The sequence below is a fragment of the Excalfactoria chinensis genome, chromosome 2, assembly GCF_039878825.1.
Source record: "Excalfactoria chinensis isolate bCotChi1 chromosome 2, bCotChi1.hap2, whole genome shotgun sequence".
Taxonomy (NCBI): domain Eukaryota; kingdom Metazoa; phylum Chordata; class Aves; order Galliformes; family Phasianidae; genus Excalfactoria; species Excalfactoria chinensis.
Window position 1 is genome coordinate 115,787,051 of NC_092826.1, and position 17,052 is coordinate 115,804,102.

Here is a 17,052-nt window from a genome sequence, read left to right on the forward strand (position 1 = left end):
TATTTGAAGACCACTTCTGGTCTTAGTTTTCTGTGTGTGAATGACTCATCCATCAAGTTTTCTTGGATGTTCTCTGAAACTACAATACGACAAAAACTAACGTGACTGCAACTTTGGCTTTGGACAAAATGGAATGTGGTGGAGATGACAGGTAATTCAGAGCTCATTGGTAAAGCTGAACGGTAGCATTGTGGTAACTTCATCTTGTTTAATCTTGCGGTCTGAGGAATACAATGCAAGTAAAGCATTACTATAGAATTTTTGCTAATTGTTCATTATGGTTTTGATTGAAAGATTCATTGCAGTTTTTGACAAGTGTCACTTTATTGATACAGGATCAATCTTTTAAAAATGGGTACTATCCTAGTAACTATTTGAGAGAATAGCAGAAATTAGGGGGATTCGACTCTTCATAAAGCACTTTAGTAAAGGTACAATTCTCTTCTTCTGACCAAGTTTTTTTTGTCTCTAGCAGCATTTCATTGTCCAGTTCTAACTGGAGAGCTTCCAAGTTAATTCAAAATAAAGTCCCCCTGAAGGAACAAACTAAGAATACTCTTTAAGCTCAGAGTGATGTGCTACGTGTGATGGTACCAAGTACAGTGTCACTGATGCTTATTTACTCTTTGCAAGGGTTATCCTTTCGAAGCGATTTGGTAACTTAATTTTATCAAGCATCCTTCAGCTCTGCTATTCTCAAGAAGATTATATTAAAATCTAGTGATTTAGTCACAAATATGAGCTGTATAATTCTTAGTAACACAAAATTATGTTACTTGGAATGTGTCAATAGAATTCCATTGTTTAAGCTTTGGCACTATTCAAGACCCATTAAAATCAATAGAGGATTTAAGAATTGATGTCAATTGGGAAAGAACATTTTAATTCTTATTTTTGTAAGATATTATTCATTTTACATTCTATGTATAGAAAACTTGTTTTGTTCCTATCAGACAGCTGCGTAGCTTTAATGGGATAATTCCTTTTTTTCTTTTCCTTCTCTAACTGCTCACACTTGCTCCTAAAAAACCCCACAAAACTGAAACCTAAAGGAAGGACTTCTGTACCATTTTTCCAGTTTATTGTGACTCTTGCCTGAACGCAATTTCCCAGTAGGAACTTTGTAGACCAAAAAAAACCCTTTATAAGATATATTTTTTGTTAGCTTGTTCCTTACTGGCCACACTAAGAGGAAATGGACAGAGGAAGAATTGAGAGGATAATATGTCTGTGCATTTGTGTTCACAGTTAATTATTTTGTTTGTCAGTGAAACGCATCAGATACAAGTTCTTGACTGTTTTATAGAAAAAGAAGCCCTGATCATAAAATGAGGAGTAAACTTTGACTTTGCAAAGTGAGAGTATCACTCTAACGTTCTTTAGGACTGCTTGTTGCTTTGTTGGCCTGTAAAATAGGGTTGATGTTGACCTATGATTTCTTTTTGTGTGAATAAATTAGATATATTTTTAATGGTTAGAGTTGGGAAGTTTTTATTACCATTTCTAGCTACTTGTAGAAGTGGCTTTTAGCAGTCTGTTTATTTTGCTTCCAAAGGCTGTGGACCTTTCCATCGATGAATCCAGCCTCACAGGTGAGACGGCGCCATGCGCTAAATCCACAGCTCCACAGCCAGCAGCTACCAATGGAGACCTCACTTCAAGGAGCAACATTGCTTTCATGGGAACTTTGGTCAGATGTGGAAAAGCAAAGGTAAAATTATGAGTGATAGGGAAGAATAACTTCCATGTTATTGGAATAACTCTGGTTCTTATTATTAATACTCACTTATACCAGTTGATAACTGCTCTTTACTGGCTGCATGTATTTTCATTTTTCTAAAACAATAGAAATGAAATGGAGCAGAAATTGAAATGTTTACTGGAAATATGGGTGAATTTACTGTAACACAGTGTGAAGCTGTTTTAAGTGGTGCTCTTTCAGACACTGAGCGTAAGCCTATAGTCAAGAGTATTCAAACTGGGAGGAAGCAGATGTTAAACTGTTCTATCTAGGATGTGATATCTTGTAGAACTGCATTTGTGTGTTAGAGAACGAAGACCTGTGGCTGTGCTTGGTGTTAGCTGAGTGTTGCACTCTTTACTAACTACCTGTAACAAAACCTAAGTACTAATTTGAGTCAAAGCTATCAAGAACAATCACTACTGTTAATATTAAACCTTAGATGTGAATTGAATTTTTTACTTATTTGGGTTTTTTAGGGCATTGTTATTGGAACAGGAGAAAACTCTGAATTTGGGGAGGTTTTCAAAATGATGCAAGCAGAAGAGGTAAGAGTGAATAGCTGGAAATATGGGCGTATATTTTAGAGATGTACATTTTGTTCATTCAAATTATGTTTTGGGGGTTTATTCTATAGGAACTTCGTTAGATTGTTATGGTGCTTTTCATGTTTTCCTTTTTCTAGTTAAAACAAATTTTATCTCTTGAACATGAAAGCAATAATTGGGTTCAGTGTAATGCATTGTCCCTAAGTGACCTAAATATAATATCTTTGAAAATAATATTCCAGAGCTATTCAAGAATGGAACAACTTTTACTGTGTTTTTCAAGTGGAACTGATTTTTGTACAGAAGGGCTTTGTATGGCAGATTTGTGTACAGAACTATGTTTCCCATCAAAAAGTTTATACTATGTACTTCAGGGTTGTGAATGTTTTCTGCTGCTTCGTAATCTCTAGCTTATTCCCTTAAGGTTATGAAGCTCACATAGACTTCACCAAATTGCTGTAGTGACTTCATTTATTGCAGCTCCCTGATCCACACAGAAGTCAGTTTCTTGAGTGCTTTGTTTTCCTGTGCCCTTCTAACCTCTTTTCTGGCTGCCTGACCAGCACAGGGTTGGAAGGTGACAGTCTGTCTCCAGCTGTCAGGACATGATCAGACATAGTACAGGCAGCACATTTTTTTTCCCTGAATTACATTTCTGACATGTGTCAAAACAGAGCTACTGAGGCTATTAGGTGAGGCATTAGATGTGTCAGCCAGGAGTTTACCACAGACCTCATGTTGTTAGCTGCAGTGCCTTACTATGCCTTTCAATGTTGCTATCCAGTCCTATGTTGCTGTCCAATTGCCCCAAGTAGAATCCACTTCATTACACATGCAAGGAAAATATGATCCATTCAATGGGTTTTAGTTTGTGTTGTAACATTTGCGATTATTAATTAAAAAAATTACAAAAGAAGCGTCTGCACGTTCTGTACCATCAACATGCTGAAATAGCAGAGTAGTTTGGGGTTATTATGTTTATTTTATAATAATCTTACTTTAAAAGCAAATTTTGATGTTAAGAGTGAGTTAAACTCTTAAGTCAGCTTCCCCACATAGTGTGGAGTGTTTTTTGTCTTGCCTTGTGCAGCAGAGACTTTTACAATTAACCTCTTTCCCTCCTCTTGCCACACTTTCCATACTGTAATCCAGCATATATTAGTATGAAAAAATCAAAGAAATCCACAAAACAAACTAAATGGCATGCAGTGTAAAAATCTCCTTTCCTGATATATATTGGTATATATACATATATAGATATATTATGATCTATTTATCTATAAAAAGTATTTTTTTTTCTTATTATCCCACTCCTGTTTATTGTATTTTTGGCACTAAATATTCCTGTAATTTCCTATTTGGCTATTTTTGTTGCTAGTTAACAAATTCTTCCTGAGATAGAATTGGTCTTTCAGAGCTTTAATGTTTCTGTCTCTAAAAGTCGGTTTTGTTCTTGTTATCAAGGACTTTTATGTCTGGAAGAAATGTGGTTGATTTTGGTTAACCTTGCTTTTTTGCAAAGTCTTTGATACGATTTTTTTATATTAAATTTGCTGTAAACATCACAAAACTCCCAAAGGATATTTCTAAATTTTACTTAGTTTCCTTGAAGTATTCTTCAAATTTCCTGAATTCTACATGCTGAGGGAACAAAGTCAATGTTGTTCAGTGAATGTGTGGAAAAATACCAAATAGCTGCATCTTAGTCAAGTAGTTTCCAAGACAAGTCTTGAAATTTGCATACCTGAAGAAATATTTGATATAGATTATACTTTTTAACTTGTTAACTGTGGAATGTTTGCTGTTCACCAAGGCTCCAAAGACACCGCTGCAGAAGAGCATGGATCTCTTAGGAAAACAGCTGTCTTTGTATTCCTTTGGTATAATAGGTAAGAAAATCTATGCAAACATCTACAATTTACTTTGTGACTGACAGTTTACTTTGTGACTGATTACAGTCCTGGAAAGACTGAGGGACTTGATCTTTATGGATAGTGAATATATCCAAAATTCATATATTTTTGATGTGTGAATCTAATTGTATTCTCCACTGTTTAATGAGTTAATGCAAGTGATCATCTGAAGATTAACAATGTAGTGTAGGTTTCATCATAAGGATGTTTGCTTGCTTCTTTGCACAAACGTGGTTTCCTTCTAAATGCTTCCTTTCAAATTGCAGCATGTCTTATATTCTAATCCAAGGTGTGCGGAAGTGTGTACCTCACTGCAGGTATGATTGGGCTTGACTGGCAGAAACTTTCTTCATCTTTGTCATAATAATGGAGTCATGTTCAATAGTAAAGGAAATAACAGATTATTTTTTTTAAGCAGCTTGATTGAGTTATTTTTCCTGTTAGGCTACAGTACACGATGGCTTTGTATTTATTAAGGCAACTATTTTCTTTATAGGAGTAATTATGCTGGTTGGCTGGTTGCAAGGGAAACATATCCTTGATATGTTCACAATTGGCGTGAGGTAAGATTTTTGTCTTTAAACAGTGTAGGCCGTGCGTTACAGGAAGTGTTCGAAAGCTTTTAATGTATATTATAACATACATCCACACAGATTCTGTTTTTAAGTTTAGATAAGTAATACAGAAAATAGACTTTGTGCTGCAGAAAAGCAAGCTAATGTTAATTTTTAGTGATGTAGTAACTGTCCATCTCCTCATATCATGTATGTGTGGTGATTTGAGTGTTATTGAAACATCTGTAAATAGGCAATAAGTGACAGAGATTCAAACTGTACAACTGAATAAATAAAATACAATTTTGTAAGTAATAAAATGAAGTGAATGCAAGCCTTGTCATGTGCTAAAAATTAACTGAAGAAGTACTTCATGGAAACTTCATCCTACGATACTGTTTGCTGATAATTAACAGTTTATATGCTCTAATTCTCTGCTCTCGGAGAAGTTGCTGAGTTGCTAATTACCTGGATGGAACACAAGGCAGAAGAGTTTCTTTAAATTACAGAAAGCATTTATTTAAATAACAGGATCTGTGGAGATTTAAGTGATTGTGGTTTTTTTTTAGTTGTTTTAAATAAAAAGGGTCAATGAAAACTGCAACTTCAAGCATTGTATGAAATACTGTGATTCGTTTACACTACTGTCAATTATGTTTAGGTTTTTTACATAAAATTCTGTGCTATTCCAACACTCGGCGTGTGTTTATCTAGGACATTCATAGACAAGATATTTGTGTATTTGTTTTCGTTTCAGTTTGGCTGTAGCTGCAATTCCTGAAGGACTACCAATTGTGGTAACAGTGACGCTGGCCCTTGGTGTGATGAGAATGGTGAAGAAACGGGCTATTGTAAAGAAACTGCCTATTGTTGAAACTTTAGGTATGACGGAACTAACTCAGAGATGGTGTTTTGATATAAATCTTAGGAAATCAACTAGAATGTTAATGGCCAGTGGTAAAAATGAAGCAGGTATTCTTATTTGCTGGCAAGTATGATGGTATCATTTCTAAATTGAATGTCTTGTACACAAGTTGCGTGCCTTATAACCACTCAGTGTTTTAATGGCAGCTGTCAGTCCCCTGATTAATTGCATGTTGCACTAATGACATTCAACACTGAAACCTGCCTGTGTAGTTAGATGTGTGGAGTGCTCTTAGTTTGCGGTAGAACAGTGAAAATATTTCAGTGGAAGTATTTTTAGTTTGCTCAAAGATGTTCCTGTCAAATAACAGACTTGGGAGATGGTTTTCAAACCAACTTGTTGGCATGAATATGGGAATGTTATTTTCAGCTGGAAACAAATCCAAGTTTAAATTTTAGAAAACATGCTATAGTAATGCACCTTAAGGTAGTTATACTGTTTGTGCTAGAACTTTAGCTTTCATCTTTTAAAATGACTTTAGAAACATTTTGTGCGTGTGGCTTCAGTCATGAAACATCGTGCATAGGACATGGAAATGAAATAGAAATAGTGTTTTAGGTAATTCTGATGCATTTTAATTTTTCCTTTGAAGACTGGAAATACTTTTTGTTTTTTCCTAATGCCTTAGTAGAGTTTCTGGCTTTTGGGTCCAATTTTTTTGCAGTTCTGGCTGTTTGGTCCAGGAATGCCAAAACACTGCAACAGTCTTTCAAAGTACTTCTCCCGAGTTAAAACAGCATGTATGTATTTCCATACTTCTGTAATAATGTTTCAATCTCATTCAGAATTGCTGCTTTAGTAGTAAGTCACACCTTACCTGGGAAGGAATGCTGCTAAGAATCTCAACTGAGATTTCAGTAATAGTAATTTCAGTAATAGATGTACTGGAGGAAAATTACGGAGGTAATGAATGGAAGCACTTGAGGCAACTTGTGAATTTGGGCTTTTGACTACCTTTTTTGATTTATCAGACAAACCTGTAAGGAACCTTGTACGGATATTCATAAATAGTTGAAAATTGTCTGTCCTTATTGAATCACATCTTGTTGTTTTTTTCTTCAGAGAGACAGCTGCAGTATTTCTAGAACTTTGTTCGTTAGCTACTCGCTTTATTCTAAATAGGCTTTGTCTTACAAGTGCTGTTTGGTTATTTTAGGATGCTGCAATGTAATTTGTTCAGATAAAACTGGGACTCTGACAAAGAATGAGATGACGGTTACTCACATTTTTACTTCAGATGGGCAGCATGCTGAGGTATGTAGTGAGACTCTTAGACTTAAGTTTTGCTTTTACTTGACTGCGTTTGTCAGATACTCTTGATTATACTGTACAAGTTCTTAAATTTTCAGATTCCTCATGTTTAGGGTTTTATTCATGCTGTGGTTAATGGGGAGACCTTGTCAATAACTTTTATGAGAATAAATACTGGATATTTGTAATTCTTTGTGTTACTTACCTATTTTTGCCTGGTACTTAGTTTCCATTCTTAACATTCTGTAGGAATGCTGTAATTACTTCTTTTTTTATTCCTAGCATAATTTGTTTATAGTGGCATTAAATCAGTTCCCTTTTCCCAAGGGAAAGAGAATTTGAAATAGCTCTTAAATATATTAGCTGTTAATGCAGTAGACCTGAAGACTTTTTAGGATTCTAGTCGGATGCCCACGTTTTATGCATTAAGAATACGATTTTACTGCTCAAGTCTCAGCTGAGAGGCCATTCAAGTATGGTTTTTTTGTTGTTGTTCCTCCTGCATAAAAGTAGGACTCAGCTGTGTACTTCCATTCGCATGCAGGGGTATGCATTATTAACCAGGGTAAAGGAGAACAGGAGGAAAAAAATTACAAAGCAGAAGTAAGAAGAATGAGGAGAGAAAAAAAACCAAACCAAAACATGTCCTAATTGAGTAAGGAGATGATATTCTCTGCATTTATTTATGCTAAGGAACAAAATTGCTACATTTTTTGTAGCAGTATATTTCATGGAAGAACTCAGTTGACCTCCAAATTCTTTCCCTGATCTAATGCCTGCTACATTAGATGCTTAGTAGGAGACTCTGCATTGGGTAAAATCCATCACTGTGAATGGCTTTTCTTGTAGTTTTCTGTATTTCATAGTGAAAATCTGAGATTAATGTAATTTTCACTGGGCTCACAAGCTGTTTCATGTACTGCCTTTGGCTCTTTGTCTTGCAGGTTACCGGGGTAGGTTATAACAGGTTCGGAGATGTGATGCTTGATGGTGAAGTTATTCATGGTTATAACAACCCATCTGTTAGCAAAATTGTTGAGGTGAGATACTGTCACAAAGAGGTGACTTTTAGTTGATGATGGAGTAAGAGCTGTACTCAACATTTACACTATGTTGTCTTCTCTCCCCTATTTCCTTCATCGCCTTTTAGGCTGGCTGTGTCTGCAATGATGCTCTGATAAGAAACAACACCTTAATGGGGAAACCAACTGAAGGGGCTTTAATTGCACTTGCAATGAAGGTGAGTGTTCGATGGTAATTTTTGATTTGTGGCAGGCGTGTAGAAATGTGGGTTTTTTTTCCTCAGTTTTCCCCTCATTTTTGACTACTACATTTGCATTACAACTGGTTGTCTCCTGCGCTTCTTATCTGTTGGAAATCTTTGGGCATTCTGAAAAATAATAGGAAGTTATTAAGTTATTTGGAACTGAAGTAAAATCTGTCATCTTTTTGCTTGCAGTACTGTCGTTTTGCCCACCAGAGGCTAATTTACCTGTTGAGTGTTGTTTGTGCTGTCTCTTTCCCAGTTCTCATCAGAAGTAGTGAGAACATGATGATGGACACATTGGTGCCTGTAGTATTTGCAATGCTTTTAAGTGCTGGGAGCAGGTAGTTTGAATTGTTAATGCTGGTTAAATGTTATTTTTATGCTATGACGTGTACTGTAGCTTCTGAGAAGCGTAGCAAGACATTCTAGTACTTGTTTTTTTTCTCCGATGGTGTATAAACTCAGAAACCTTCAAAGCTGAGTACATCCCAGTTGTTTTTTCCCCATGCGATTGAGGACTGAGATTTATCACCTTGCTGAGATTCATTCCAAGTCTCCAGTCTTTGACTGGAAAGGACTAATGGGTTGTTGTTACAGCAAGACCCTAAAGAAACAAAGAAGAAGAGAGATCTTTCACATCTGTTGCTGGAAAGGGTAGTAGTGAAAGAGTTGTGAGGCTCTGTATATACTGAGAATGGCTTATGACTGTTGGCCACTTTAATCAATGCTCAGCCTTGGTTCAGGGTAGAGCATGGAATTCTGCAAGTTGCATTTAGTGGGAAGAATGAAAAGCATTTTGTCTGGAGTCTTTGTGGTTAGTTTCCTTTTAAATGGCTGGAAGATATTGATGATAATTTTTTGAAAAATCCTTTCAGATTTGATCATTTGAACTTTAAATGACTGTCTTGCCTTCTGCCAACTTTTCTACAGCCTTATACAATAATTTTCTAGACTCTTCTAGTGGATAAACTATATAAGCACTGCTGTTTTAAATGTGTTTTGACAAACTCATAATCTACAAGGTTTTTCCAAGTCCTTGAGTCAAAGAAAACAGACTGAAATGTTCTAACTTATGCTGAAGCCTGAAGGAAGCTACTAGATTCATTGAGGGTTTGTTTTTCAGAAGTTTGTCTAATGAGAACAGTGTGCTGATGAGCAACTTTGGAGATATTTTTCTTATAGTTAACTGGCAAGACAAAACAGAATGCTTAGCTATTTGGAAAAGAAAGGTGCTTACATTATGGTGCTTTTTCTATTTTATACAGATGGGTTTAGATGGGCTCCAAGAGGACTATATAAGGAAGGCTGAATATCCCTTCAGCTCAGAGCAGAAATGGATGGCAGTTAAATGTGTTCACAGAACACAGCAGGTAAACTGGATTCGCAGCTTCCTTGCACACTGGCTCTGTAGAACCATTATGTACTCTATTTAATGTCCTCATTTTTCACTTGAGAGATTGTGGCAAGCTGGTGGTAATGTGCAGTCCTGGGAATATGGTTTGATTATCTAATTTCAGTTTCAAGCTCTGAAATGGAGATTAAGAAGGCCAAGAAATTCTTTCCATAAAGGCATCCTGAGAAATAATACTAAGTATTTTGATGTCTCAAACTTTGAATGTGTCTGGCTTTTCTTCCTTTTCCTCACTCATCAAATATTTAAAGCAAGTCTGTCAAACTTCTGCTGTTCCAGTTAAAGAATTCAGAGCAAGAAGAAATGTGTAGGTGTTGAATAATCAAGAATTTATTTTGCTTGAAAACACAGGTTTTCTGGTTTTAATGGTATTAGTACATTCATTCCTCTGTCTTCAAAGATTTTATTTATGTTAGTAATGTGGATTATCAATATAAGCCATTCTTTAACCAATTTTTCCATCTTTTGGTGCTTTCACATGTATTTGCATTCAGATTGGTCTAAATGGAATATGGATACTTCTATTAACAATGTTGACATAACAATTGCCAATCTGATAACTGGAGGCTTCTAGATAATATGTTCAATGACAGTTCTTATTCCAGATTTATGAATAATTTCACAGTATTTCTGACCAAAAATGGTCTTCAACAGCATTAAGTACCACAGTAAAATCTGTGCTTTGGAAACTATACCTTTGGCCCCTTTTCTCTGTATGGAAGATGAGGTCATACAATCCTTGTCTGTAAAGAAAGAAGTGAGCAGGAATTGCTAGATGATGTTTTTACTGTGTCTGATGTTTTTTTGGTATTAGCATTTTAAAAAGATTGTTGAAAAATTGGGAACAGTTTTAAAAGTAGCTTAAATTATTTGAAGACTAAGGAAATGCTGTGGAATTAGAGCTCTGTCAAGTAAGCCTATCAGAAAAATTGAGCAGTCTTGACTACTGCGCATAAACACCTTCAAAGGGAGAAAATAAGTGTATTAAAAGGGCCTTTATAGCACAACAGGGAGCAGAAGATGAGAATCAGTGATTGGAAATTGAGCTGAGGCAGCAGTTCTTAATGGAGAAGGGAGGAAGGGAAATGATAAGTTGATTTAACATTGGAATAAGTGTTTAAGGTAGGCAGTGAATTTGCAGTCCCGTTGTACCACCAAGTCTAGCTTGCTTTCTGGAAAATGCTAGAGTTGTTATTTGTGGTACAGGGATGTAGGTGATATACTTAATGACCTGTGGAGAAAGACGGATGATCCGGTGATGAGCTAGAGGTCTTTCAGGTCTAATGTACTGCGTCGGTTTGAATGCTGTCCTTTGAATGGCCTCTGTGGTTTATAAACTGTGACCCCACAATATCTCATGTGAATGATGTCTACTGCAATAAGGTATTGATTATTAACTTAGCTATTTTGGCATGAACACTTTTAAACATATACTTTATACAGATGCTTCAGACTTTTTTGTGTTCAAAAAGTGTAACTTTCATTTGCATTACATGTTCTGAAGACTTTCCAGAAAAGAGTAGATAAAACACTCTTATAGATGTGCATGTATATATTTGTATACACACATACACACATAATTCCTTTCTATTTTAGGACAAACCAGAGGTTTGCTTTATGAAAGGTGCATATGAACAAGTAATTAGGTATTGTACATCATATAACTGTAAGGGACAGACCCTACCTCTTGTTCAGCAACAGAGAGAGCAATACCAGCAAGAGAAGACATCCATGGGCTCTGCAGGACTTAGGGGTAAGAGCATTTCAGTGTCTCCAGATAATTATTGTTTAAATGGAACTGCTTGCTTGTTGAAATTAAAATAAGAGCAGATACAAGATTTTTTGTTGTTGAAGAAATGCCACTGAGTTGGTTGGTTTTTCATTTAAATGGACAAGAGGGATGCAGGTGATGTCTGCGTAACAACAGTGATTAAATTCCAGCAGGTGAGAAAAGGTATTGCTGGTTGCAACCATAACAACTGAAAAACACGTTGCCACTTGGCATCTTCCATATCTCATTATAGATTTTTTAAAAATTATTTATTTTTAATAGAAATGTGTTCATTTTTCTCTTTGACTCCTGGCACCTTCGTGAGTTAGGCTAGTATAAATGATTGATTGTGAGTCAGAAGATGCTGTTAAGATTACATTTTATATTAGCACACTGTTAGATTTTTAAATATAGCTGCAAGTATTTTTCAAAAGATGATTGATTGGAAGCAGTTGTGGGCAAGCCATGAAACAGCACACCGTAACTGTCTGTCTGTGGTTTCTGTAAAGAGACCTGCAGGTTGTTAAGTCCACGTAGATGTTTTAAATGTGCAAGTATGGGTGCTGGATGGCGCAGGAAAGCCCTATGATAAAATGATTAGAAACTGAGAGGTTTTACAAGAAGTAGTGGTGTCTTTTTGTGCCCGTTTTCTTCAGACAATCATTCTCTGTATGTCTGCTTCAGAGAACTGTCAAACAGAAAATCTAGTGCTGTGTTTTGAAAATAAAAACCTGAAAACTTCTTTTCTCTTGCAACTCAGTCATTTAAATAGCTTTGAATTAAGGTTCCTACTGTAAAAAAGACATTCTGGAAAGTATTCGGCATGTAGTCAATAAAATCTGCCTCTATTTAAATAAATACAATGTATTTTTATTTTCTGAGCTTTTTGTTTGTTTGTTTGTTAACTGATCTTCCCTTTGTCCTCTTGTATAAAAGACTGTGCATGTACACAGAAACCACAAAGCTCCATGCCTTTTTTCCTCTGCATGTAGTGGAAGCAAAAATGTTTTAACCTGTGAATAAACGTGAAAGATGTCTTGAAAACATGAAAAAAACCTGTGTTCGATAAAGACTTCCATGTACTACTTTTCTTATAAAGAGCTTGTCCTGAAATCTTAAGACAACAGACGTTGCTACCCATGTTTAAGAAGAAACAGAAATCCCTCTCTACTGCTTTATTTTAGCTTATAAGTTCAGTTAGGTCTCAATTCTGAATATCTGCTTGTGTTGGGTTCATTTCAAGCAGAATACTCAGATGAATGAAGCTGCTCATAAAGGTTTCCAGTACTGAGGCCTTTGGTTATTATAGATATGTGCTATTTAGTTTTAATTTTAGTAAACAAATGTTGGCAGTTGTTTTAAATGTTATTGGAGATGTTATTTTCAAATCCTAACTTATTTTTTCTTTGTCTTCTGAAAGTCCTGGCTTTAGCTTCTGGTCCTGAGTTAGGGCAGATGACCTTTTTGGGACTTGTGGGAATAATTGATCCTCCACGGACTGGTGTAAAAGAAGCTGTTACTACACTTATTATGTCGGGAGTTGCAATAAAAATGATTACTGGAGATTCACAGGAGACTGCAGTTGCCATTGGTATGAATAGTCTACTTTTCATTTTTCACTTGTTTTCTGTGTTGGAAATGTGGTAGGAAATGTGGTTATTAAGTCTTTATTATTTGTGAGTTCTGTATATTGCCTAGACATATGATACAGTGTAATCAGAATGGAATTAGTCTGAAGTGATGCTTTCATTTCTGCTTATAATACAGTTTTTCTCATTTGGTAATGTGTGACTCTTTGCTATTTTAAAATATATATATATATGTTTTCTCCTACTGCATATTCTTTCTGTTGTAACATGCCTGATCCTTATTAACACCTCCCTACCATCAGCTTTGGAAGTCTGTCTTGTAGCAACAGGGAGAAACTAAAATAGTTGCTGACAGTATTTAGGATGATTTCAGCACTTCAGTGCTTTCCCAATCCAGTTTTGTCCATGTGACTAAGTTTGAAGGTTAAGTATTGTTAGTAAATATTTAAACTAAATGAATATTTAAACAAACTTAGCTTATTTTTGTAATATAATATGCTAGCTGGATTATAGATCCTTTTTGTCCAGGACAATGGTGAAAAATAGTTGAATGTGCACAAAGATGTACACCTTGAAGTTAGCAGTGCTTTATCAGTTGTGATTTTGCATCTGAGTGTTGTGCACATCCCCATCTCATTTCTTGTTTTCTGTCATGTTACCTTTGAATTGTAAATTCTCTGTGTAGAATGTTTAGGTTGTGCCTGACACAATGAGATACAGACCTTGAGCTAAGAATTTTAAAGGAAATAAATACCAGATTAGAACAGACTTTGTAGCGAGTGGTAGTTTCTCAAGAGTTCACTTAATTCAGTATACTGAGTCAAGTGTTAGGATGCTATGCTGTGAACATATCAAATCTGAAATGCTGCAGAAAACAATAGTTTTAAAGAATAACTGGCTGCTTAATGTTTGTTTGTTCTAAGCGTTAGTTTTTATTATAATACCTCTCTAATTATCTGTTTCCAGCTAGTCGACTAGGATTGTATTCCAAGAATTCACAGGCAATCTCTGGAGAAGAAATAGATGATCTGGATATCCAGCAGCTTTCTCAAATAACACCCAAGGTTGGTAGCAATATGCTATTCACTGAAATGCAGTAAAGGATGTCCTTTATATTGAGAAATGCTTTTATCTGTGGAAAGCTGAAATGTAACTTTTGAGATTCCAGTAATGGGAATAGGAGATACAGTGAATTACCAGAGGCTTTTAGGACTGAATATGGAAGCTGTCCCAGGTCAAACAGATCTTTGTTTGACGGAAAATTGTACCAAGATTCATCTCTTTCAACTCATGGGATTAGCTTTTCAGTGCATTCAATCTTTCTTTCTTTTGTGTCTCTTTACTGGTTCAGATTGTTGGTGGGTTGTTTTTTTTCTTTAACCTTTTGGCACCAGTATTGGAATTTCCATTTTGCCACCTTTCAGTGAGCATCATCTCCCTTTTGCGTTGTTAGAACATTTTATTTCTCTCAGTAACTTTTGTATGACTTTACAATTTTCTTGTTCCATCAGTCTGTCCTTTTGTAATTCAGAAAGGTGACTGAATCTTAAATTTCTGATTGATCTAAAGCCACCGGTTAAGAGTTTTGAGAGACCTATTTGTTACGTTGGCTGCTTCAATACCTTTTACTTACTAAGTAACTAACTGCCTTAACCAATGTCATCATGGTAAATGTATGGTCATAATCAAATGTAATTGAGCTTCATGCTCATCTCTGTTGCAAAATTTATACAGATTTTCAAAGTTCTGCTTGGTTTGCATAATGAGACTGCAGCATACTGTAGCAACTAAGCCAAAAGCCAGTACCATTAAGAAATATGCATTAATGGGAAAGCTTTGTGTCTTGGTGACTCACCAAGAAACTCCATGTTTATTTGGTAATAGCTATTCTTACAGGCTGTTCACATTACATAACAAGACAAAACAACAAAATTACTTTGTGCACCTTTGACCTGAAACCCAGTTGGATTTGCAGCATGTATTTAAAATCTCACTAGGAGCTGAGTAAAGTCAACCAATAAAGTACAGTCTAATGAGTCTGTTGAGAAGTCTTAACTTCAGTGTGGAACTTGTATGAAAACTGAACTCCAGTTAATCAAATTAATTTACAGAGTAGACGAGAGGTAGAAAAAACACTGAAAAGTAATAATTTCTTCTCAGCTAGAATATTCATTAATCAGCATTAAAACTTCAGTGTGTTAATGCTATGCTAAATGAAATAGTAAAAGTTAAATTTTCCTGAGTTGCTTGCCTTCTGTTGCCTTCATGCATTTAGTCAAGAAGCCCAGTAGCAAGCCATTATGTCTCAGTTGCTTTGTTATTTCAGAGGGTTTTAAAATTGCATGTTCTGTCTTGAAAAAAGTAGCACCAACTTTGTTTACCTGTAAGTCTTCTCTTGAATTAATGATTTCACTCTAACAAAAGCATGTTTCACCAGTGCTTCAACCTCAAAATAAACAAGGGCATAGTTGGCCTAGACAACATGTGCTTATGCTCTGGCTATATAGTATCTTATGCAGTTCTCAATGTCTCTCCTTCTTCATTGTGCTTTTAACAGGTTGCAGTATTTTACAGAGCCAGTCCCCGACATAAATTAAAAATTATAAAGGTATGTCTCACTGGTGACTGCGTTGCGGGACAGTGGCTGTGAGTACTGTTTGTAGTGCGCATACTTAAAGTATAATGTGCTGCAGAGCATCTGGTTGAAACCAGAAATGAAAGTGAAGTATATCTGAAAATATGACTTGAAAAAGGTACGTGATGTCCACGAGGGCTATGCAACTGCTGGTAGGCAGCATCAGTTTGTTATATGGTAGGAGCTGGGAGTTGGAGATTTTGTCGCATTGCAGTTGAATTGACTGGGAACTTGAGAGAGCCATAATATTTCTGCTACTTCTGGGAAGCAGGAGTAAAACAATAAAACGGCATGAATTTCAGGTCATGTCTGAGGTAATGCTTCCATTCAGAAGCTAACACAAAACAAAGCTAACGAAGAGGGATGTGCTTCTCCAATTGTTCTAATTCTCATATTGATTATCAACAAAGAATAGAAAGTCAAATATTAAAAGACAGAATGTTTTGAGAATTACAAAAGGGCCATAACATTAAGATCCTATATATCCCAGCTTTCAAATCTAGATGGAATGTATGACCTAAAACTTAATGTAAAACCTTGTATAAAAGATGAGTTAAGATACAGACAGTTTCACTTTTTCAGAATTTTATAATGGTAAAATAGTTCTTTTGGGAAAACCACGAACTGCTGTATTTGGAACGATCTTATAGGATGGGCTGTTTCAATCTCTGATTTATGTTCTTTTCCCTTTCTTTAGTCCCTGCAAAATAATGGTGCAGTAGTAGCTATGACAGGAGATGGAGTGAATGATGCCGTTGCTCTGAAGGCTGCAGATATTGGTGTAGCAATGGGACAGACTGGAACAGATGTTTGTAAAGAGGCAGCAGATATGATCCTTGTGGATGATGATTTTCAGACAATAATGTAGGTGACATTTGTATTGATACATTGTGCTGTATAGTTTTAATGACACGTCTTTCTGTCTGTACATATTTCACTCTGTAGGAATACATGGCCTTCTGAACTCTGTTTCTGTCATTTCTGGAACGTGTGTGTTGTTTGCTTGTTTAATTATCCACCTTGATTCCAGAGGCAGCATCAGTGATGATGCAAGCCTTAAAAGGAGGAAATTTTTCTACCGACATTTCATTTTGAAAGCAGTCAGAATAAGAACTATTGTAATTGATCTTCCAGTAAAGTACAGTGGCTGTCAAAGAGCCTCAGCTCCACTCTGTTCTAGACACTTGTTTGTGCTTCAGTTAGTAGAAATAACACACTATTTTTGTTTGATTTAAGCTTTGTTGCGGTAGTCTCTAGCGGTATGATCTTTGTTTTTAATTGCAGGTCTGCCATTGAAGAGGGTAAAGGAATTTATAATAACATAAAAAATTTTGTTAGATTTCAACTGAGCACGTAAGTCTGAAACATTGTTGCCAATATCAGGAGGTTCTTACCGCGTTGTGATTGAACCAAAGCCTCACAAAGCAAATGTATAAACTCATATGAA

At 35.8% G+C, this 17,052-nt stretch overlaps 1 protein-coding gene across 2 annotated transcripts in view; it reads left to right on the plus strand.

Moving 5' to 3' along the window:
- ATP2C1 (ATPase secretory pathway Ca2+ transporting 1) overlaps nucleotides 1-17,052 on the plus strand; it is a 42,570-nt gene that overhangs the window by 20,381 nt on the left and 5,137 nt on the right. For both annotated transcript variants that reach the window (XM_072330619.1, XM_072330618.1), the window contains exons 9-23: nucleotides 1,556-1,711; nucleotides 2,221-2,289; nucleotides 4,103-4,178; nucleotides 4,699-4,765; nucleotides 5,514-5,638; nucleotides 6,838-6,935; nucleotides 7,877-7,972; nucleotides 8,083-8,172; nucleotides 9,465-9,569; nucleotides 11,207-11,363; nucleotides 12,802-12,972; nucleotides 13,937-14,034; nucleotides 15,528-15,578; nucleotides 16,303-16,469; nucleotides 16,890-16,958. In XM_072330619.1, coding sequence (XP_072186720.1) covers nucleotides 1,556-1,711; nucleotides 2,221-2,289; nucleotides 4,103-4,178; nucleotides 4,699-4,765; nucleotides 5,514-5,638; nucleotides 6,838-6,935; nucleotides 7,877-7,972; nucleotides 8,083-8,172; nucleotides 9,465-9,569; nucleotides 11,207-11,363; nucleotides 12,802-12,972; nucleotides 13,937-14,034; nucleotides 15,528-15,578; nucleotides 16,303-16,469; nucleotides 16,890-16,958 — 1,595 coding nt within the window. The remainder of the gene's footprint in view (nucleotides 1-1,555; nucleotides 1,712-2,220; nucleotides 2,290-4,102; nucleotides 4,179-4,698; nucleotides 4,766-5,513; nucleotides 5,639-6,837; nucleotides 6,936-7,876; nucleotides 7,973-8,082; nucleotides 8,173-9,464; nucleotides 9,570-11,206; nucleotides 11,364-12,801; nucleotides 12,973-13,936; nucleotides 14,035-15,527; nucleotides 15,579-16,302; nucleotides 16,470-16,889; nucleotides 16,959-17,052) is intronic.